At 43.0% G+C, this 24,309-nt stretch overlaps 1 protein-coding gene across 2 annotated transcripts in view; it reads right to left on the bottom strand.

The window, feature by feature from the left end:
• The window catches only part of SAMD12 (sterile alpha motif domain containing 12), a 184,106-nt gene that overhangs the window by 126,902 nt on the left and 32,895 nt on the right, over positions 1 to 24,309 (bottom strand). For both annotated transcript variants that reach the window (XM_068163227.1, XM_068163228.1), the window contains exon 3: positions 14,511 to 14,640. In XM_068163227.1, the coding sequence (XP_068019328.1) occupies positions 14,511 to 14,640 (130 nt within the window). The remainder of the gene's footprint in view (positions 1 to 14,510; positions 14,641 to 24,309) is intronic.

The following is a 24,309-nucleotide window of genomic DNA, read 5'->3' as shown; positions in this document are numbered from 1 at the left end:
CTCAGCAAGGCCTTTGACACCGTCCCCCATAGCAAACTGCTGGCCAAGCTGTCAGCCCATGGCTTGGATGGGAGCACACTGCGATGGGTTAGGAACTGGCTGGAGGGCCGAGCCCAGAGAGTGGTGGTGAATGGTGCCACATCCAGCTGGCAACCAGTCACTAGTGGTGTGCCCCAAGGATCAGTGCTGGGCCCTGTGCTCTTTAACATCTTTATTGATGATCTGGATGAGGGCATTGAGTCCATCATCAGTAAATTTGCTGACGACACCAAGCTGGGGGCAAGAGTTGATCTGCTGGAGGGTAGAGAGGCTCTGCAGAGAGACCTGGACAGGCTGGGCAGATGGGCAGAATCCAACGGCATGAGATTTAACACATCCAAATGCCGGGTTCTGCACATTGGCCACAACAACCCCATGCAGTGCTACAGGCTGGGGTCAGAGTGGCTAGAGAGCAGCCAGGCAGAGAGGGATCTGGGGGTGCTGGTTGATGGTAGGCTTAACATGAGCCTGCAGTGTGCCCAGGCAGCCAAGAGGGCCAATGGCATCCTGGCCTGCATCAAGAACAGTGTGGCCAGCAGGAGCAGGGAGGTCATTCTGCCCCTGTACACTGCACTGGTTAGGCCACACCTCGAGTACTGTGTCCAGTTCTGGGCCCCTCAGTTTAGGAAGGAGGTTGACTTGCTGGAACGAGTCCAGAGAAGAGCAACAAAGTTGGTGAGGGGTTTGGAACACAAGCCCTATGAGGAGAGGCTGAGGGAGCTGGGGCTGCTTAGCCTGGAGAAGAGGAGACTTAGGGGTGACCTTATCACTCTCTACAACTACCTGAAGGGAGGTTGTAGACAGGCTGATGATGGTCTCTTCTCCCAGGCACCCAGTACCAGAACAAGAGGACACAGTCTCAAGCTGCGCCAGGGGAGGTTCAGGTTGGATGTTAGGAAGAAGTTCTATACAGAAAGAGTGATTGCGCTATGGAACGGGTTGCCCGGGGAGGTGGTGGAGTCGCCGTCATTGAAGGTGTTCAGAAGGAGACTTGACAGGGTGCTTGGTGCCATGGGTTAGCTGTTTGGCTGGGTTGGATTGGTTGATGGGTTGGACACGATGATCTTGAAGGTCTCTTCCAACCTGGTTTGGTTTATTCTAATAAAGGTTTATTCTATTCTAACCAGCTAAACCAGAGGACATCAATAAAGGCCCTTTTCATTAGTGTCTCCCTGCTGCTTACAGGCATCTGTCAATGAACCAGCCTGACTCTGGTATGCAGCATATGGAATTAAAAGGCACATGTTTAATTAAGACATCAGGTGATCCTAAGCTCTGTGCTTTGGGGGAAACAAAAAAAAAAGATACTGCACTCCACGTGGCAGTGGTGAGCTACTAAACCTGCACCCTCCTCAATGGGAAAGAGAAAGGAAAGAAAAGAGTGCCAGGTTAGTTTGCCAAGCTGGGTACCAAGATGACTAGTATAAACTATACTGTGCAGAAACCCACATTAAATGTTATGGGTAGAATGGGCAAGAGGCTAACAGGTCTGAAGCAACTTGTATTGAATTTAATGAAAAGAAAAAAATCCTAAACCATCACTTTTTAACTGTAAAAATCTTTCTCCACAAGACAGACTTGGAATGAGTCAATATGATAAGGGGCTGGATATGGCTTAATGTGACACTAAAGAGGACAGTATACATTTGTGAAGGGCAAATCTGGAAGTAGATTACCTTAAGATAATGATTACAGGTGACATTATTCACAACCAAGCTCTCTTTGGTTTGGTTTTGATAAGCCAATATATGACAAGAATTCTCTAAATGCATCTAACATCTGTAAACCAATGGACATACAAACCAATCCTGGCACTGCAATTTAACCAGTGCTTGACAGTGGATTGAATTGGAGTACTTCACAGATTTGATATGCTCATAACAGACTGTCACATCCCTGGCATTTCTCCAGACAGTGTTTATACCTAACAGCAGCAACAAAAAATTAGAACACATAACAAACACTTGCATATAGGCCATTTGGGATTATTCCACATTTGGCACTCTTTTTGTGAGTAACCTTATTAACCCATCTTCAGGTTCTGAGCTGTTATATTTAGAACAGGAACATGTACTGCAAGATGAAATCTACATAACCTATACAGAACAAACATTAAAACCTGTACATTCAAAATGATAGTCAAGGGAAATCTTGACTAAACAGAGCATCTGTGCCAATAAGCAAACCTCGGCTGGGCACAGTCCTAGAGAATCTCTTCTAGCTGACCCAGCCTGACCAGGTGGGTCGGACTAAATGATCTCAGAAGGACCCTTCCAAGCTAAATCATTCCAGGATTTGGTGATTTTGCCATGACAACAAGTAAGTAATCCCAGTTCTGTAATTCACTGCACCAAGTAGAACCTGCAGAGAAGGTGACTGGGGATTATACACATAAACTTCTTTGAGGGATCAAACACTTCAGTAAAAGACCTCCCTTTAAGCACAGCCCAATGTCATGAGGCCCTGTGCAACGCAGGTGCTCTGTCAGTAGAGGTGACAAGATGGGGATTACATTGACAGCTTGTCTCACACACATGGCACACTGAAAAAAGATACACATTTCCTCAGGGGTATCATTTATCGTTGTTCAGCATGTCACAAAATGGAACAAAACCTCAAATTCCCCCTGGGGGAGTGTCTGAGTTTTTTAGTCAATGATTAAGAAGTAACATTTTTGTCTCTGGAATTTAGAGGCTTCTCTAAATCTGGGCAGGATTTCCCCCCGTGCTTCATGCAGAGCTATTGGGGAACAGGGTGAGGTCTGCACAGTCTGATGTGTTGCAGGCTCTTGAGGTTCTGAAGACTTCTGTGGGACAGCTCATGTTCTGACATGGATTTTGGGTTTCTTTGGGGGTTTTTTATTTGGGTCTTTTTCATCCTTTAACCCTGCTTCTGCTACAAATATAAAGCAATATAGTCCTGAAAGCCTAAAATCATAGCAGACTGTAACTGCAGTCACTGAAATTCAGTAAGAACAGAGCACCCAGTTCTCAGCAGCAACACAGCCCTCAAATGTTCACGCATTGGATTATGTTACATCCTAGCTGTAGTTAATAATAAGCCATTAGAACAGGAGTCCCCCAAGTTTTATCTGAGGTTAACCACTTAATGTTGATTGCTATAGAACTCTGATAAGTACTTTGGGGCTCAGTAAGGTTAATGAAACCTCAGGGGAGGGAAGATTATATTTTATTGGCTTTTTTTTAAGGAGTCATGCCTTTAATGCACCTTGTTAAGAAGGTTCATGGACTGATCTGCATGTCCATGTTTCAGACCAAAACGGCTCATTAAGTAAATCCTACATTTTTCTGTGCCTAGGCTCACATTTATAATGAGGAATTTCTGTTCACAGTTAACAAAACCAACTAAAACATGAAAGTTTCTCACAGTGGATTCTTCTTTTTGGGTAGCAAGCAATTTTTCTGGTTGCCCACAGAAGGACAGAAAGGCTTCTCCTGCATGAGTTAAGTGTTGATCACCACTAGGATCTAAGGAATCTAATAAACACTTCACAGGGTGTGCAGATCCTTGTTGGGTGAAGGGTTGAAAAAAATCAATTCCTGAATGCAGTAAGAGGCTGGATAGAATCCAGCCTTTTCTTTGTTCTTTGTTTTGTTTTCTTCCAAGAGCTCCTTCCACTGAATTCAGAAGAAACTGCTGGAGCTGGATTCTTACATCTTTGCTAAAAGAGCCATGTATTTGTGACCTCCCTCTGCTGTGCATTCTCCGATAACAGGGATAAAGCTTGGTGTCAAGTGCACTGTGCCAGACCCTGTCAGACTTTCAACCTGTTCAATTAACTATATCAAATCAAACAGTAATTTTCACTGGAGCACTGGGAGGCACTTCTCTTTTACTGAAAGCTATTCCCTTGGCAAATCCTGACTTTCAGAGGCCAGCTGTTTTAGCACTTGAGCAGTTAAAAAACAAACAAAAAAAGAAAAGCAGCTTTGGATTTTATTTTTATTATAGTATGGGGGAAGTAGGGAAGAGAAGAGTGCTTTTTTCCTCTATCTCTTTGCTCTCTGTAACAGCGCAGCTGGCTGGGCTGGTATTTCCAAACCAGAATAATTTTCGAAGAGGAACATGAAAAAATTAGGAACTGACAGCTAATTATCAAGAGACTGAAAGCCAGGGGTAAGTGCCAGTGTGTCTTACACCCTCCCGAGTGTAGCCCTCACTGACAACACAAGATTACACAGCTGCCGATATCCTGTTGTGATAAAACATCCTATAGTAATTTACACACGCTGCTACAGCTCCCGCTCCGCGGAAAGCCTGTTGGCAGGCGGCGGTGGCAGGGGCCGGGCAGCTCGGCAGGCAGAGGCCGAGGCAGAGCGCGACAGCGGTTGCGCTGTGTGCCGGCTCCCCGCCGAGGCGCCGGGCGGCACTGCACCCTGCGCCCCGCACTCTGCGTCCCGCGCCCCGCACCCCGCGCCCTGCACCCCGCGTCCTGCACCCCGCGCCCTGCATCCTCAACTCTGCGTCTGCGCCCTGCGCCTCGCGCCCCGCACTCTGCGTCCCGCGCCCTGCACCCCGCGCCCTGCATCCTCAACTCTGCGTCTGCGCCCTGCGCCTCGCGCCCCGCACTCTGCGTCCCGCGCCCTGCACCCCGCGCCCTGCATCCTCAACTCTGCGTCTGCGCCCTGCGCCCCGCGCCCTGCGCCCCGCACTCCGCGCCCTGCACCCCGCGTCCCCCGCCCCGCACCCCACATCCTGAACTCTGCGTCTGCGCCCTGCGCCTCGCGCCCCGCACTCTGCGTCCTGCACCCCGCACCCCGTGCCCTGCCCCCTGCGCCCCGCGCTCCCCACCCCACACCCGCGCCGGGCGCTGCCAACCAGGAGCCCAGAACCGCTGTTTGCCAAGGGCATACCCAGTTCTTTCCAAACACCAACAAGGAGGCACCAGGAAGTGCTGAAGGCTGCGGGCAGCTGCTTGCCAGCACTCAGCAACAGCAGGGAATTTGGGGTGCAGGCACCTGCACAGGGTAAGCCCAGTTCTCATGGGCAATGCCAAGTGTCCTAACAAAGGGCCGAGGGGAGAGAAGGCAGAGAACAACTGAGACATGTGGCCACAACACAGGACAGCGCTTAGGATATGAGCTAATCCATCTGACAGAGATTTGGTGAAAGAGTGGATTTGTTGTGTACACACAGACACAAAAAAACAAAGACCACGAAGAAGCTGTAATCACAGCATCAGTGATGGAGAGCATCTGGCTTGGGAAGAGTCACAAGAGATTAGACAGTGGTGAGAGTCAGAGGTGAGAGAAGGAACACAACAAACTGCAGAACCATCAGATGAGAGAGACTAAATAAGCACTCGCTCATTTGTGTCGCAAACCATAAGTCAAACTCTCAGCTGGGGCTTCCTCCAGGTTCAGATTTCAGGAGAGCTTCCTTCTGTACTTCATCACTAGGTTAGCTCTGTTATTAGACTGGGGAACACTGCCAAATAATTATAAGATTACACTAAGACTAAGTTCTCGTATCATGAACAGCATATGCTGGCAAGTAACAAGCTGAAATAAAAAGAATCAGCTCTAGCTGCTCACTGATATCACAAACACACACCCACTAAGCAGCAAATTAATTCACTTCTTCAAAGTGAAGAATTTGTATGGTCCTTTAACAACTCCTCCACTTAATCACTGACGTTTTCCCTAAGTTTTCCTTACCCACATCTGAGCCGCAAAATTGACTCTGTGTCTGCACAGCGAAGATACTCCTTCCCAGACAATAGCACAATACCTCCCATTTTTATCCTGGTTCCCACCAGAATGTGAACCAGACCTTCTGACGCCACAGGAAGCCTGACTTGGTGGGAAATGAGAGCCCAGCAGCGCTAACCAGCAAGCAAACCGAGTTGGAAAAGTAGTTTCAGGCTCAACAGACACAGCAGACGTTTTTTAAAAGCAACACAGAATTGGAGCTTAATGAGACTTCAAGGCACAATACTTGAAATCAGCACAGTTCATAGGAAGGCCTAAACTGAAACTACTCAGCAAATATGCTGGGTTTTTATTTAGGCTAGATGTTAGGAAGAAGTTCTTTATAGAAAGAGTGATTGGCCATTGGAATGGGCTGCCCAGGGAGGTGGTGGAGTCACCATCACTGGAGGTGTTTAGGAGAAGACTGGATGGGGTGCTTGGTGCCATGGTTTAGATGGTGTTGGATGGTAGGTTGGACTTGATGATATCAAATTCTATCCTATCCTATCCTATCCTATCCTATCCTATCCTATCCTATCCTATCCTATCCTATCCTATCCTAATTCTAAATATTCAACTGCCAGTTTGTCTGTTAACCCAGGACACAGTTCTAAACTAAGGACACCATCCCCTCAGTGCAAAGGCTGTTAGGCACCATATTGAAGTCAGTTCATCAGTATTAATCAAGTGGAGAAATAAAAAGGACACAAAACCATTAGTGTTAACAATGCTACACCCTATGGCTTCAAGCTGTTCCTTGAAGGTCTCCAAGTAGCAACAGGGCTTCACCCTGCTTAGCTTCTAGATAATGGGATCACACTGCCAACTGATTGATCAGAGAGCACAGTAAAGTAATAATGTAATCATTAACAGCTTGTGGTGGTTCAAAAAATCTGTAGAAAAAGAACTTTCTATGAAATAAAATGAGGGGGTAGAGCTTTGACAATTATTTGGTGAAGTGTTAGAACTATGAATAAAATAATCAATAGCTCCAAAGTAGCTAAAGCAGTTGGTAACAAGCAGGCTTCACTAAGAACAAAACAAAAGGAGGTAGACAAAGGAAACAGGGTGAACACACAAGGGGTGTTTTCATAACATCTTCTCTTAGGTGTACACACAGACCACTAAATTCATCTGGAGGCACCCCTCACTCTCCCATTATTTCAGCAATTTACTCTCTTACCCTCAGTCTTATGAATCCCACTTAAGTTGGATGCCCGAATCACCTAAGATAGGGCAAAGCACCCAAAGACTAAATCCATGGTTCCTAAGCGTTTTGGTTCTGACAGTGGATTACAATTAGTGTTCAGTGTTTCTTGCAGACACTGCACAGCCTTATCAGCAAACGAGGAAATATCACAAAGCTTTACAATATGGTTTGAGAATTACTGAAATAGGCTTTGCAAAGACATTTGATAAGTTTTCCATATCTTACCTTAATTCACATTTTTAGCTCCCCTCTGAGCAAGAAATAGAAATTGATTTTGAAACTGGCTGTCATGGAGGGAGGTTCTGGGGGTGACTTATACAATACTGATGTGAATCAGTGTTTTGTACAGAATACAGTGGATCAGGTCTACAAAAACTGTACAGAAAAAGATCTTTTAGGGTAAGAAAGGGTAAAAGATGATACAATCTCTAGTTAGTAAAAGCTGACTAAAATAAATAGAACAAGATTAAATTGAAAATGTGACTATGCTGTAGAGCAAATGTTTACTGAAACCATGACAACTTCCTAGGTACTTACTAGCGGAGAGAGGATACCAAGGAAAAGCAACCAGACCCAAGAAGTTTCCAATAAGACAGGAAATGTTGCAAAACATTCAGCAGCTACTTGCACAGCAGAACTCAAAGCTGATAATGGAGCAGGAGTGTGGAAGCTGTTCATTCTGAATTCAGCAGATACAGAAGCAATCACATTCATATCTTGTTGGCAAGCAAGGCCAAAAATGCCTCTCTTGCCCTTCAGCAAGTTGCCTTTCCTATTAAATGGAACAGATGACACTGTCACTTCTTCCACACAGGCTATTTTCACAGAAAGATTTATCTGAATCACCTGTATTAATACTTAAGCTACAACTTCTGTGAAGTGTTCAAGTGCCCCACTGTATCCCTCGCAACTACTGATGAGCTTTCCTGGTCGTACTAGATCTCTCATGAGTCACTGCAGTTTTGCCTCCTGGGATTTCACTATACACTGCATGAGCTCTAACCTGACTCAAAAGCCAGGCCCAGGAGCCATTGCTGAGATGTGAGCAAGGATTACTTTCATGCAAAGTTTCCTGTATCAGTAGGAGGCTGAATAATGAAGGAAGAACTTCCACTTTCCAACTATTTGGCTCGTCCACCTTCTTTCAATTCTATTCTATATCAACACAGGGTTGCATTAATGTATTTTGTGATATTATTTTCCACGCAAAAAGGAACAGTTGTGACATATTATGTGCACACAGGACCCAACATCTGTCACTCTTTGATGTGTTCCAAGTATGAAGCAGGGAAAACTCTTTAATCCCTCACATTTCTCAACACGAGCATTGCAGCTTCACAACAAATGCTGCAAATAAGTCTGACCTTATCCAGGCAGCAGAATAAAAGCTCCCTCCAGAGTGAGGCAGTGATTTGATTTTATTCTTGAAACTGCAGATGGATGTAGTTGGGATTGATCTGACAGCCCACCAACCAACACTACTGTTAGGACCTCACAGAAAGAGCCAGGGGAAAGTGGCATAAATAAGAACTGAGGGCAAGGTCAGTTTAAGCTTTGCACCACAGAGAGAGGAAGGGCTTCACAGAGATGGCTGCAGGTGGAAGCTGCTTCTACAACACCACTAACGAAGAACACTGCTTGGGAGGAGAGGTCTATTGTCTTGAAAAGCACTGTCACATGCAAAACAAGGAAGATCATTAGTTGACTGGAAATAGCCTCCATTTGGACACGATGAAGGTTCTTTTTGTTTCTATTGAAAAATCCTTTTTCTGCTTCTGTGAATAAACTAGATGTTCTCTGAGACAATGCTCAAAACTTGCTACAGGTTTGGGACCAGAGAAAAACGTGGTAAACACAATTTTATTAATGCTTTAAAGGAGGCTAAAGTACTTCCTACAACACCTTGCTGTGAACCACGACCTGCTTCACTTGAAACCAGAAACTTCCACACCTTATCATAAAAATAGTTCTCTACCAGTAACAACCTAGACAGTAAGTTATATGGGACAGTAAAACAATGTCCAACAAATTAAGCTAAAAAAAGGGCACCAGTTTGTACAGTCTTGTGCAGTGTAACTACAGCAGGATTTGTAACAGGACTCTGAAGGGCCAGCTGTCAGGTAACACAAACAGGGAAGTATCAGGATGCATATCTATTGAGGTCACCTTACAGAAGACCTTATTCTGCTTCTTCCATCAGGCCTCACATTAGGTGTGCTGTGTCTCTAGCAAGAGAGATATTTTGGGTCACTGTGACACTCATCAATAATGGAGGGATGAAGGACAACAAAGTTGGAATCACTTGGAAAGGGAGGGAAAAGGAAGTAAATTGTTGCAAAGCAAATGGACCAGTTAACAAGAAGACACAGCTGGCTCTTAAATAACATCTTTTCCACATATATCACAATACATTTATTTAACAACATTGATATCTTTATCTTTGTTGTACAGATGCCAAAACTTACAGAGGGAGGATGAACACAACCAGGAAGTCACAACATGGTGCATAAAGCCACCTGGTTGCTCACTCTTCTTGCCCCAGAAGTAGGAATGAGACCCAGGTCTCTTGTGCCCTTTCTCTATATGGAGAGACACTTAGGATTCAGCGTACCAAGATCTCTCCAAATTCCACGTAGCATCTCAAACCACAAGAGCATCCCTTCACCAACATGCTAAATAACTGCACAGGTATTACCAAAGTGGGGGGAAAAAAATCATTCCAATTTCAAAAGCAAGATTTTTACCTTAATTTCACACAAGTATATGTCAGTATAGCTGATTTAATGCAAAAGTCTTGAGGTGTTATAGAATTAGGCAGATCTCAAGGCTTTCTGCAGCAGGTTTTTGGTAGCAGCTCATATTTCATTTTCCGAGGTGCTGTTTGGTATTCAATGAATATTCATAAATTCTGGTCCCTTCTAAAACTAAAGAGAGGTTTTCTTGAGTCCTGCTCCTTTCCTCCTCAGAAGTTTAATTTAAAAAGGCTTGAGTCCTTTCAAGTACCTCCTCTAAAATTCCCTCACTTGGACTAAGGTACCTCTCGGGTATTACTTTGACAGAATGAGGTTTGTTTAATGATCATAGCATTAAAACCTCATGCTCTGAAGACATGCTTTAGCGCACCGGGGAACGTGGCATTAAAAACAACAGGTGAAGCAGGGTTTCTTTCCTCCCTTCCTTATTTTCAACAAATGACACATCAATTACTTACTTAGGCATCATCTTTATTACTTTGTCATTCTCCTCATACTGGTTATTCCTTAGTCATTCTATGCCCAGTCTTGCTCCTATTCATGCCGAGATATTCCAAAACTTTTCATTTGTTGCAGTGGTACAGGATAAGACCATCAAAGAACAACTCCTCTCTTCAGAACTCCTTAGTCATTGAAAGTATTGCTGCCTGGCAAATTCACACCCACAAATACACACTGAAAGCCAGGTCCATTTCTCAGGTTTGCCTCCTAAATTATACCAATATAAAATGACTGTAAAAAGCTGACCAGTCACAGCAATGTTTTATGTCCACTCACACTGCTGTAAATGCCAACACCAATTTTGGAGTGTCTGATAACACAGCCCTACCATTACATTGCTTTCTTGTTTGTACAGGTCACTATCATCTTTGTTGCCCTTTGTCTTATTTTTCCTAACATTTCTAATTCCTATCAGGCACCCTTAGATCTAGCTTACTGTAAGTCCTTCAAGTTCTTTTGGTGCTGGCTCTAGGTCCAGCACCACGGAAATCACTTCTGACCTGATGCTGAATAAGTCAACCCAATAAGTCAGTAAGTCAACCAAATGCTCCACTCCCTGACTCAGGGATTTGATTTATAAAAAGTCCCCCATATATGTAAGTTTTCCATATTTAGTCTCCCCAACTGGCTGAAAAATGCATTTCATTGCTTCTAAGGTACCCAGTGAGTACTCAGCAAATTGTAGAACCATGAAAGTTTTCAGGCTGGAAAGGACTGCACCTCTGATTTCCAGCCCAACCTCCTGCTCAAAGCAGGGTCAGCTGTGAGATCAGATCAGGTCTCTTAAGTTTTTATCTAGCTGGGACTTTAAACTTTCCCAGGACAACCTCTCTGAGAAACTTGTTTCAATGCCCAGCTGTTCTCAGGGGGGAAAACTTCCTCCGTATGTTCAGCCTCAACCTCTTGTGCAGCCGCTTACCCAGGCTGAATAAGCCAAACTCCCACAGTTCCTGGCTCACAGGGCAAGTGCTCCAGCTGTAAGCATCTCGGTGGCTCTCACCTGAACTTGCATTACAGTACAAGTGTCATCACTAGAGATCCAAGAACTGGAGTGTAAAAAGTGCAGGGTAAAGGGAAATAATAACCATCCTTGATCAGCTTGCTATGCTCCTGTTAATATTGCTCATGATTCTTCTAGCATTCTTTGCTACCAAGGCACAAAACCATCTTTCTGACTATCAGGACATCAAGTCTTCTTTACCAGTCACTTCCCAGCAAGCCAGACCCAGACTGAATGGAGTGCAAGGGGCTTGGCCTTCCCAGGTGCAGAATTTTGCATTTGTCCTTGCTGAGTTTCATAAGGTTGATGCTGATGCATTCCTCCAGCTATGTTTGGTCCCTATGCTTAGGTCCCTACTCTTGAGTCTGTTGACTGTTACTCCCAACTTGGTGGCATCTGCAACTCTGACAGAATACACTCTGTCCCATGGCATCCTCAAGATCACTATTAAGATTATTTTTTTCTTACTAGATAAATCACCAGATAAGCACATTTTTCTCAGGCATCTGCAGCTGTTCTTTGTCAGGAGTAGTAAAAAGACACAAAATCTCCACAAATGAAAGGATGTTTTTGGTTGGGTTTCTTTGCCCCCAGCTCAGCAAACTGTAATCAGCAAGAAACAGTCCCAAGTAAAATGCCACACTTTTCAGCACCTATGGTTAACAACTGCTGGGTATGTTTGCCCAAGACTATTTTCCTGGCTTATGACCGTGCCTCAGATTTTATCTTCAAAGAAAGTTTCAATATCGTTTTCATGTCACTTTCTTCCACTCCTTTTCCATCATGTTTTTCCATATCAAAGCAGCCTGTAAAATCACTTTATTTCCTGAGAAATTTTCAACAAGCACATCACTTTTCCATAGTCCTATCTGGAAACAGTTACATTACCTCTGCTTAATCTTTGCATTAGTTTTCATTTTCCTTTCATGCTCTACTTCTTTAGAGCCTCAAATCCACTCTTCTATCCCCTTATTATATTTCAAAAAACCCCTGACTCACAGGGACCAACAGCCATGGAAATATCCTCCTGAGGTACTGGTTTCATTCACAATATTATCACAATACACTTCTATAAAATCCATACCAACATTGATTGCTCTTCCTCTTTTCTTTGGTAGCTAATGAATTGAAGTTATTTTCTTTCCTGTAGACTTACTTTCTAGCACTTGTATTAATATTTTCCTTACACCTCTTTTCTGTAGAGAAAGATTAATCTTCATTACTTTTTGTCACAGAGGTCTATAAAGCTTGAAGTTTTGCACATCTGCAATATAACTACAAGGTTTCCATCTATATTTACATTGAAATGAAAACAACTTTTTCTTCCTTTCAACTTCATCTCACAGTGCTTTAATTGTACGAAGAGAAGCCTGGAAAAGAGGAGGCTCAGAGGAGACCTTATAGCTATCTACAACTACCTGAAGGGAGGTTGTAGCCAGGTGGGGGTTGGTCTCTTCTCCCAGGCAACCAGCACCAGAACAAGAGGACACAGTCTCAAGCTGTGCCAGGGGAGGTTTAGGCTGGATGTTAGGAAGTAGTTCTTCATAGATAGAGAGACTGGCCATTGGAATGTGCTGCCCAGGGAGGTGGTGGAGTCACCATCACTGGAGGTGTTTAGGAAGAGACTAGATGGGGTGCTTGGTGCCATGGTTTAGTTGATTAGATAGTGTTGGATGATAGGTTGGACTCAATGATCTCAAAGGTCTTTTCCAACCTGATTAATTCTATTCTATTCTAAGAGGCAAAGTGACAGTAAAACAACACTAGAATAAAGTTTAAAAATAGCTTCAATTTTTTAGTGGCAGCACTCTGGATGAAGTCAGCTCTGTACACATAGGTGGAGACACATTACATTCCTAGGGAGTGCATTCAGCAGATGATAACCTAGAGGAAATGAGTGCAATGGTTATGTACTGAAACTCAACATTTCTCACATGTAAGTGTGTATGCATATTCATGGCTACACAGTAAACAAATATTGGTAGTTTGCCATGTTTGCAGTCATTCATGCATCATCAGAAAGGAAATAATAGCAAGAGAAATGAATGGAAAATGTGAAACACCACAAGTACACTTACATGAACAGGAAGTGACTGAAACATGCACTCCTTAACAATGCATAATTAAGAGAGATTTGTATGTGAAAATAAAATCTTGCTTGATATCAAACAGCTGAATGCCAGCTCCCAGTTTTGTATGCCACCACTTCAGAGAAGAAATTAGTGTTCCACAGTAAACTTTTCACTGATTAATTGCTGCCTAAGACAGGAGTAAAAACATTATTTAACTCTCAAGTTACATCTGTATTTATATTAATCCAACTGCTCTGCCAAACTGACGTCAAAGTGGTCAACAGAAAATGCCAGTACAGTAAATTGAGTAGGAGTTAGCAAGTCAGGTGGATCAACAAAATCTACTACTGGCTTTTAAAGAAAACAGGAAAATAGAATACAAGGATGCTTTTTAATATATTCTTCTAAGACAAGATGCCAACTGCTGTAAGTTTGGAGGTCCTGCAGGTGTTTGGGGAACAAATCATGGCAGAACAAACAATAATATTTTAGGCTAGATGAAGAAAGCATCTGCACATGGGAGGTTCCCCATCCACTAAAGGTAAGACTGCAAGAAAGAACAGTTATTTGCACTCCAGCTGTGAAATCAGTTTCACTGGCTGGAAGATAAGATTGATAGCAGGAAAACACCAGCTTTAAGCATCACTAAATGGTAGAATAAAGAGATGTAAAAATCTCCTCTATTGCAAATTTTCCAGAAGTGAGTTAGGCAAATCTCTGTCAGAAATGAACAGTATTGGTGAAATGAATGAAAGTATCGACCCTGCATGAGCGCTAGAGAGGAAGGCAGCTAGGCTTGCTTCCCATCCTCTGTGTTAGGGAGTCCAGGTTTAATTGGGGGAAAAAAACCCAAAAACACCAAAATGAACTTAAGGGGAACCCCCTGAACACTTTTATTTTCCTTTCTGGACATTTCTTACTGTTTGGATTTTTTATTGATTTATTTTGAATGAACAGCATGTGGCCCTTACCCAAATAGAGACTGATTTCTTTCCTCACTGTATTAACCCTGAATAATCTGAACTGTATCTTCTAGAGAGATGGGGAAATCACTTGCCACATCCTAAGAAAGCTGGTATATTCTCCCTGCTCTAACCCTTGCAACTCTCCAGTCATACAATCAACAAAAAGCCCTCAGTGCACAGTCACAACCTACTAATGGCAAACTGAAACAATCTGTCATATTGTAAGCAAGTAAAATATTTCTGATAGTGCATACTTTACCAGTTATGTCATGCTGTTTGAATGACTCACTGTAGATTTGATACTGATTAGGGCAATGTTTCTTCAGCCATTTGCAGACATCCTGCTGGGTCCATAACGCCACAGGCTTGGTCAGCTTTACAGTCCCGGCCTAGAATAAAGAACAAAAATGATGTTTAGGCTGCACACAAGTTTCTGAAATATTTATCTGGGATGTCCATATGTGATATTGAAATAACAAATGTAAGATAGGAGCTGCTGTGCACAAATTTGAGGTGAAGGTGAATGTCATCTCAACCATTTTGCCCACTAGGAGTCATGGCAGATTCCCTGGGTATTGCCAGCCAGGGTTTATTCCAACATTTACACAGATGTCCTCTGTCAGGCCAAACTTCTCAAAGGTGCTTTGAAATTTTTCATTACTAGCAGCCCAAAGGACCAAAGCACTTTTGAGCTAGTGCTTCACTTGTGAGAACAAGAGGACACAGTCTCAAGCTGTGCCAGAGAAGTTTAGGCTTGAGGTCAGGAGAAAGTTCTTCGCAGAGAGAGTTGTTAGCCATTGGGATGTGCTGCCCAGGGAGGTGGTGGAATCACCATCCCTGGAGGTGTTCAAGAGGGGATTGGACATGGCACTTAGTGCAATGATTTAGTAGTCATGAGGTGTTGGGTGACAGGTTGGACTTGATGATCTTTGAGGTCTTTTCCAACCTTACCGATTCTGTGATTAAGCCCACAAAGTATATCATGCAAACATATTAAGTTAGGTCTAAGGAAAATGCCAGAGCTGAAGTTGGAATGGGCAAATCTGTCTTTAATTTCTCTTGCTACATTTTCTTTATTTCTTTTTCATTGCCTGGGTAGAAGTGAAACACAGCAAGAAAATCACAGCTGAACATATAATGCACATTCCTTGCCTCAGCTTTCTTCATTTTGACCAAAACCACACTCATCAGAAACATTAAATCCATTTCAAACACATGAAGAGGCACCATCCACATTTAGATGTATCACCATTATGCACAAAACCACCCTAAATAATTGATTCTCATCATCAGGCCAGAAGCCTGACTGATAGACTCGGCACCCACAGAAATAGAAACTTCCAGAGGTACTGACAGTGCACTATAACCAGGACAGCACTTCCTATACCACTGGTTCTTTCTGAGAAGCATGCCTGTCTTCTGCATATACAGAAACCTGCTCTGGACTCTGCATAGGTCTGGAGAAGGGGCAACCTCTGTAGGCAGAGCAAGTGCCCTGTAACTGTTACTCATGCAACTAGGAAGATCCAAGTTTCCTCTTTGAACTTCTCTATGCTACTTCTTATCGCTATTTGAGTCAAAGAAGAAACTGAATTCACATAAAGATGCCAATATCAAGGTATTAAGGGCAACGAAGTTGGTGAGGGGTTTGGAACACAAGCCCTATGAGGAGAGACTGAGGGAGCTGGGATTGCTTAGCTTGGAGAAGAGGAGACTCAAGGGTGACCTTATTACTCTCTACAACTACCTGAAGGGAGGCTGTAGACAGGCAGAGGTTGGTCTCTTCTCCCAGGCAGCCAGTACCAGAACAAGAGGACACAGTCTCAGGCTGCGCCAGGGGAGGTTCAGGTTGGATGTTAGGAAGAAGTTCCATACAGCGAGAGTGATTGCCCATTGGAATGGGCTGCCTGGGGAGGTGGTGGAGTCACCATCATTGGAGATGTTTAGGAGGAGACTTGATGGGGTGCTTGGTGCCATGGGTTAGTTGTTTAGGTGGGTTGGATTGGTTGATGGGTTGGATGTGATGATCTTGAAGGTCTCTTCCAACCTGGCTTATTCTATGTATTCTATGTATCAGTTAATCTGATCTTTATTACATGCATAAATGAATGTGTGCTCTTCCAAACTATATAGAAGAAGGGAAAAAAAAAACAAAATAGCCATATAATACAAGAATTTTCTCTAATTCCAGAGAAATCCCTAAACAACAGGATCAAGACCTCAGTGTTTATCTTTACATGAGTTCCTGCTTAAATTTAAAGGTATTCTTAAGCATTGGAATTTTTGAAGTCTAGAGGAAAGTCTGTCACCTCTAGAAAAATAAGGTGTTCATGAATTTTCTTATATATCAGAAGCCCACTCAAATGACAAATATCTGTATACCAGCATGTACAGCTATCCATAGATGTCTATTCCTAGCTGAAAGTACACAAGTAGTGCCAATGTTTAACTAAGAGGTTGCCCTTTTCCGTTCAACAACTATTCTCCTCTCAAAAGGTTTAAGCACCATCATGTTAAGTATCTGAAGAACAAATTTATCAGCAATTACAGTACAAATTTTTCCTTTCCCTCTGCAGCTATTATGCTAGGCAATACACAGCAAACTGCACACAAACAGACATGCAGACCTTTCACTGTCCACTGTTCAGAAACACAACTGAAATGGTTGATTTAAAACCTACAGCTGCAGCCCCAAAAAGAACATTTTTACAGTGACACCATCAAGCATTATGTTTAGCTTTCTGATTCGTAAGGACTTGATGGCTAGAGTAATACAGGGGGTTAAAAGCTCCAGTTATAAAAAGCATATTATTGTCACTTTCATTTTTAGAACACAATATCCAAAATATTCTCCAAGCAGATGCTCTAAATGAAAGGCTGTTAAAAAATATGGTTCCCTCCTACAAGAGCTATTAATTCCTTCCCTGTTTTAAAGCTAGAGCTTATACTAAAAATAAATTCCAGTTAACCAAGAAAAATTACCCTTACCATAAACATGCCTACCACATGAATCCCTTGCAACTAATTACATATAAATTACCTAGAGATGTGGAAAACATGTCATGTTTTTTACCTTATTTCTGTTTACCAGCTCAAACAATAAGCCTAAACTGATTAAAAGATTTCATTTTTTAAAGAAATTGGTCCAGTCCTCCAATTCATTTTCCTGACAAAATCATCCTAAGATCACTCTTTGCTGGCAATCCTTTAATAGTTTTAATGCTGCCAAAGACTAAGCCAACTCATGTGCCAGATATAGATCTAACAAGAATAAAAGTCTTCAGTATTCTGATCTTTTCTTGTATGTTTGAAGGAAAACCTGTTTCTTCAGGATTTGGTGTCAAACTCCCTCTTCTGAATGGCCTAACTGCAGCTTTTGTATCTCTCAAACTACAAAAATGACTCCCAAGGGAAAAAAAAAACAGCCTATTTAATATATGATACATTTTCATGCTCCCTTTGTTCCATGGTGCGGAGAGAACAGTCTTTAAAATCACCACCTCAAGAATAAAGAAAGAAATAAAGCTTGCAGCCTGCACACTGCTAGAGAGCATGTGTCAGCGTTCAGAACAGCATTAACAACCAAGCCCTGCTCCTCCTGAGCAATGACATACAAGCTATCTCTTCAGCCTTCCAGGTGCAGTTTACCAAGCCTGCCAATTTTGAAGGTCAGTTTATTCACCAGCATTTCTTTTTCTTCATTTGTTGCATTTTACTCCAGAAAAGAAAGAAAATCCTCTGTATTCTCAAGTGACAGAGGATTCCATCTCACAAAAACTACTTTATATACTATGAACCAAGGTATGAAAAGAGCTTCTCCAGCCCAAATTTAGTGCAATTACAAATCTGTTCAGCTTATAAAATTCAGGGATTGTGGGGATCACGATTCTCATTCAAACAGAGCTGCTGGAAAAAGGCTGCCTGATACCATTGGTAACATCCAATTTGCCTACATAGTGATCCTTGTATAAGCAGTCAATGCATATTTACATTCAAACATATCCAAAGTCAGGCCCTACAGATTCTGCCTAATAAAAAAAGGCTTGTATGGGACAGAAATGGATAAAAGAGGTATGCTCAAAACATTAAGGCAGATTCTGCTCCAAGACACATTACGAGAGACTCTGCTCTGGGCTTTATAAGTTAACTAGAAAAAGACAAATTTTGTTACAGCTGTTGCTCAAAGGACAGAAGCAAGGCAGGGCTGCAAGCAGAAGCACCATCAGTTATTAGACCAGCAGCGTGCAGCTCTGCCAGCTGTGTTTGAGACATGAAGAAATCTTCACAAAGAGCAGGCACGGACTACAGCTGCTCAGTGTTGAACTATTATGTTAATCCACTTGGGTGGTGTGACAGAAAAGGGGCTGACAGCCATGAGGAAGAGCACAGAGAAGGAATAAAGGTCACTGCCACCTAGTAGGGATAGAAAGAGTGAGATGGACGGCTCTCACTCCTAGAATAATGCAGAGTCAGATAAGGTAGGAAACACTGAACTGTGTCAGAGAACTACTGATGTGTCTGTGATCAGGGAGAGAGACTGGGAGGAAAGAACTAGGACCATTTCATGTGTGAAGCTTAGAGGGAAGTATTTATGAAATCAAAACATAATGTCTCCTCCAAGCAAACTATGAAGGGCCACTGATAGGTTTTAAAATTAGAAAACCAAAATTTTACATGTATCTGATGTAGATACAGATGGCAGAGGACTTAAACTACACAGCTTGAAAAACTATCTAAGTTACTGTCAAATCCTTCAGACTGCTCTGGAAGCAAGACTAACAGCATCATCTTCGTTGTTTATGACAAGAAGCAGCAGGAGCAGCAGTGCCCAGCAAGAACTTCAAAAGCAAGATTATTTTTTAAACATGCTTGGGCTGTATTTCTAAAACTGAGAAAGCAAGAATCTTTTTCATATATCTTAAATTACTTCTCCAGCATCCAACTGGCTATATGCAATTCAGAATCAACGACCGACATAAAAGTCAGTTTCAGTTCTGTAAAGAACAGAAGAAATGAGCCAGGCTTGTGAATGTGTTTTCATATGATAGCTTAAAATATTGAAGAATCTGAAGAGGACACATTTTGGTTTAGAACCAGAATTTCTCAGATAGTCATACTTACAGATTTTTCCAGTGAAGACTAAAGAAAATTACAGTAATAAGAAGGTACTCCATAAAAATACCAAACCCTCTGTTGTGTTGGGTTCTCATCTGTGATACAATTTTAATATTAAGAAGAGAGGACAAGAACAATCCAAAGGAAATGTGCTTGTTAGAGAAAACCAAACAAAACCCAAAGTAAAACAAAACAAAGGAAAACAACAACAACAACAAAATCCCCCCCAACCCCCTCAAGGAGCATACTGTAAACCACTTTCCCTTTTATGTTGATAGAAGTCTGAATGTTTAAAACTTTAATTGGATTAGAAATCCTAGTCATATTCTATCATAGCATCATAGTATCAGTCAGGGTTGGAAGGGACCACAAGGATCAGCTAGTTCCAACCCCCCTGCCATGGGCAGGGACACCCCATACTAGATCAGGCTGGACAGAGCCTCATCCAGCCTGCTCTTAAACACCTCCAGAGACAGGGCCTCGACCACCTCCCTGGACAACACATTCCAGGGCTTCACCACTCTCATGGAAGAACCTCCTCCTCACATCCAGCCTGAATCTCCCCACCTCCAGCTTCATTCCATTCCCCCTAGTCCTATCACTACCTGACATCCTGAGCAGTCCCTCCCCAGCCTTCCTGTAGGCCCCCTTCAGATACTGGAAGGCCACAATTAGGTCACCTTGGAGCCTTCTCTTCTCCAGACTGAACAGCCCCAACTCCTTCAGTCTGTCCTCATAGGAGAGGTGCTCCAGCCCTCTGATCATCCTTGTGGCCCTTCTCTGGACACCTTCCAGCACCTCCACATCCCTCTTGTAATAGGGGCTCCAGAACTGGACACAGTACTCCAGGTGGGGTCTCACCAGGGCTGAGTAGAGGGGGAGGATCACCTCCCTCGACCTGCTGGCCTAATTCTAATTGATTACTTAAGGAACTGTGGACAAAGAAATCAGTATGGCAAATACATTTTTAAAAATCACTGTCCTTTACTTTACAGCACACTTTCAAAGGCCAGCTTTGCACCAACGTTGGGTTAGCCAAGACATAAACTTTAATGTCACCCAGGAAGGATTAAAATAGACCCTACAGCAACGATTGTGTGAGTCATACAGCTACGCCTGCTCAACACACAATGTCCACTTTGAATCAAAACTATAGTGATGTGGGAAACTTAGCAAGACTCCCAAATGCTGTTGTAAGCATGGTCAGGTAGTGATTTGCATTCCTGAGCTGCAAACTTGTCTCAACATTTGCAGCCCCAACTTTATGTGGCAAGATGCAAAGTGCAACTGGTTGGCTTAATCTGTGACCACCCTGAGCATGGCAGAGTCACATAACAATCCCACGAGCAAGACTTGGAGGCTGTGCAGCTTCTAGGGTGCTTACATCTATGAACATGGCCTGATGCTCAAACCTTGCTGCCAGCAGGACACCCAGCCAACATTTTAGTCCTTCCCTTATTACTCTTCACATGCTGTCCTACACATAGTCCCTCTTTCCCTGGTCCAGTCCACTGGCACATGGCCACACCATGCTGCCTGGCACTGAAATCCACATACAAGCACATGGACCTAATGAAGAGGGTCCAGAGACGGCCCACAAAAATGATCAGAGGGCTGGAGAACCTTTCCTATGAAAACAGGATGAGAGAGTTGGGGTTTTCAGCCCGGAGGAGACTCTGGGGAGACCTTATACCAGCCTACAAGTGAAGTACATTTACTATTCCCAACCTCCTATGTTCTGGAGGAAAAGGAGAGAAAAAAATGCCACTGCTATAAAGGCCTCCCTCCAGGGCTCCAAAGCCTCCTGTCTCTCTCACAGTCTTTTCACAACCCCCAAGGGCCAAGTCAGCTGCTGGTTTCTTTCTGTCACTTCCAGTGGACTGCTGTAAATGGATCTCCTTACCAAGAGACTGCTCTGGATGTCCTAAAGCCAGCTCTGCACAAGGAACTTCTACCCCAGGGTTCCAAATCAATTCTTCAAAGACCAGTGAACAGAGAGGGATGTTTTACCTGGCTTCCTACTAACACTGGGACCGACCCAATTCAGTACCTTATGTATTGCTGCAACAAGCTCAGGTGTGGTACAGACAGACTCCAAAGCAGGGAAAAGGAAACAAATTATGAAAAATAGTAAGACTGATCTGGAAAATAAGAACTTATTAGAAGGATTTAACTCCCTCTCAAGGTTGTCACAAGTAGAACCATCAATGTGAAAGGATAATGTGATCCAAAAGAATATCACTGAGTATTATTGAAGACAGTATGGAAACAACAAGGAAAGCTAAACAAGGTGATACATTTCCCATGAGAGTACTCTCAATGAGGTATCCCACTCTGAAAGCAAGAATCATGATTGGCAGATGCCAGTGTTGATATAAATGGCAGTGGCACTATCAACAAACTGTGATGAGCTGATGTGTCAAAATGAGAAAGGAGAAGACAGAGCACTCCTCAGCATTATCAAGAAGCTTGTTTGACATTATTTCAATTGCTTTCCAAAATCCTGAAAGCCACAGCTGGGACAGGCAGGCCAACAAGGTTTAAAATAAAAGCAGGAGTAGGAGCAGGAGCGCCGTCAGTTTTAGGTTTTGACAGCCAAATCCAACTCGAAGAGTGCAATGTTGTAAAATTCACTTCTTCTGAAAAACCTGCATTTTTAATCTTGCCAAACCAAAGATCCATTTCAGTCAGTGCAGAAGATTCCTCCCAGTCCACAAACTGAATATTTACTTTTGGATATTTGCAGAGAAAACACACAGGGAGAGTTGCTCTGTCAGGGTGAGAGTTCCTGCTTCACACGATACGTCAATTGTTTCACACTTTGTCAGTGTGGCTTCTCTACCTGAGACAATTCAAACCTGTCCAAGTCTGGGCTCTAACCACCTATATTTTATATCACAGATTACAGTCTTCACAAGTAGATATAAATCCTCCTGCTTTTACAAACTGAAACCTTCTCTGTATCCTGCATGGGCAGTATCTGTTCAGACGGCAGCTGCTCCAATTGCATGCCTTGTAGAGCTATAAAGGAAAAACGTTCCTCCTTGAACTTCTCTAGCCTGCTTCTCACCATTACTGAGTCAAAAAAGAAAGACAATTAATTTCAATTAACAGCTCTGTATGATCAGCAACTTAAAATGAGCAATTAAGGAAACTTTATTACAAGTGCATGTTCGTTATTGCACTTAACCATGCACTATAGCAAAAGAAGTTGGGGCATTCACCTTCAACATGGTGCACATAAACTTGCAGATTAATTCCTCCTGTGTTTTTTTTTCAAGGACTAAGAACCACACCCACTGTGAAGGAGACTCAGGCATGAATTTTCATCACAGAATACTCCATTTGGACTGATAGTACAGAATACAGAATTAACCAGGTTGGAAAAGACCTCAGAGATCATCAAGTCCAACCTATCATCCAACACCATCTAATCAACTAAACCATGGCACTAAGTGCCTCACCCAGTCTCTTTTCAAACATCTCCAGTGATGATGACTCCACCACCTCCCTGGACTGCACATTCCAATGGCCAATCACACTTTCTGTGAAGAATTTCTTCCTAACATCCAGCTTGATCCTCCCCTGGCACAGCTTGAGACTGTGTCCTCTTGTTCTGGTGCTGGTTGCCTGGGAGAAGAGACCAACCTCCTTCTGGCTACAACCTCCCTTCAGGTAGCTGTAGAGAGCAATAAGGTCTCCCCTGAGCCTCCTCCTCTCCAGGCTAAGCAACCCCAGCTCCCTCAGCCTCTCCTCATAGGGCTGTGCTCCAAACCCCTCACAGGGGGCGGGGTGTTGGTGCTGTACAGAGCAGTACTGTGGTCTTTTCAGAGACTTCAGGTAACACTAGCAACACCAATTTGCATCTAAAATTCCCAGTCCTTCCCCTTGCAAATGAAGTTTAAACAAGAGAAATAAAATCTTCCCTATGTTCCTAAATGTTCAGGATACTCTAATAAAAAGGTTACTCATAGTCTGAGCCTGATCTCTGAAACATGTTCCTAGCAGTGTCAGTGAGGGTTCTCTGCTTTTTGGTGACGTGCTTGTTAAAGAAAAACACATCTGTAGCATAACAGTGGTTCTCTCCACTGATACTGGTAGATTACTTTTTTTTGTTCTTGGGATTCAGTGGTGGGGTTACCCTAACGTGATGAATCTGTCCAACAAAGCCCACACCTCAGTCCTTCCATTTCTAATTGCAGAATTCTGTCAAGAATATACCAAATATGTCACAACCTAGGATTTGAGAAGTAGCTGTGGTGTTGTTTTAATAGCTGCTGGATGTCAGAGCAGAAGGGTACAGTCCATTTTTTGATCCTAAAGGCATCAATAGTGAAGAATTTCTCTATGAGAAGAGCTCTCAAAGAAACTGTTACTTCAGAGTTTGCAAGTAGTGAGGTTAATTCTGTCATTGGCTCAACAACAGCACATTTGTACATGCAGAACATCAAACATCCTGAGAGGATCTTAATCCCTATTAGATAATGACAGGTTGGTTTCTTACAAGGTTTACTCCTTCAGAATGAATCACATTTTTGGCACCTTGGTTTCCAGCAGATGTGCCAATTAAGAAGCTTGTACTGTTAAGAAGTAGTATAACCCTTCCATGCCAACTTTCAGTCCTTATGGGGAGGCTCATTCATATGCAAAAGGGAAGTGCAGCAGCCAAGGCATTTTACACCCCAACAGCAATCAAAATTTTCTAGATATCTTTGCCAGCTGACTCTTAACTGTGTTCTCTTGAGTCTCAAATACATTTGGAGGAGAACAACTTTATAGGCCAGAGGTGCACTTGAGTATGAATAAGAAAAGGTCTCCGAGCATCAGCTGATAGGTTGGCCTCTTGCATCCCAGTAAGACATGGCTTCCATATCCAGCAAAGGCAGGAGAAAAAAGGCAGATGTTGACAGAAGACAGAGATTAGCACAGCCACCTGATTCATG

Source organism: Melanerpes formicivorus, unplaced genomic scaffold (assembly GCF_026170545.1).
Source record: "Melanerpes formicivorus ecotype bairdi unplaced genomic scaffold, bMelFor1.0.p_v2 SCAF_71, whole genome shotgun sequence".
In the NCBI taxonomy this organism is placed as follows: Eukaryota; Metazoa; Chordata; class Aves; order Piciformes; family Picidae; genus Melanerpes; species Melanerpes formicivorus.
This window is presented reverse-complemented; position numbering and strand designations above follow the sequence as displayed.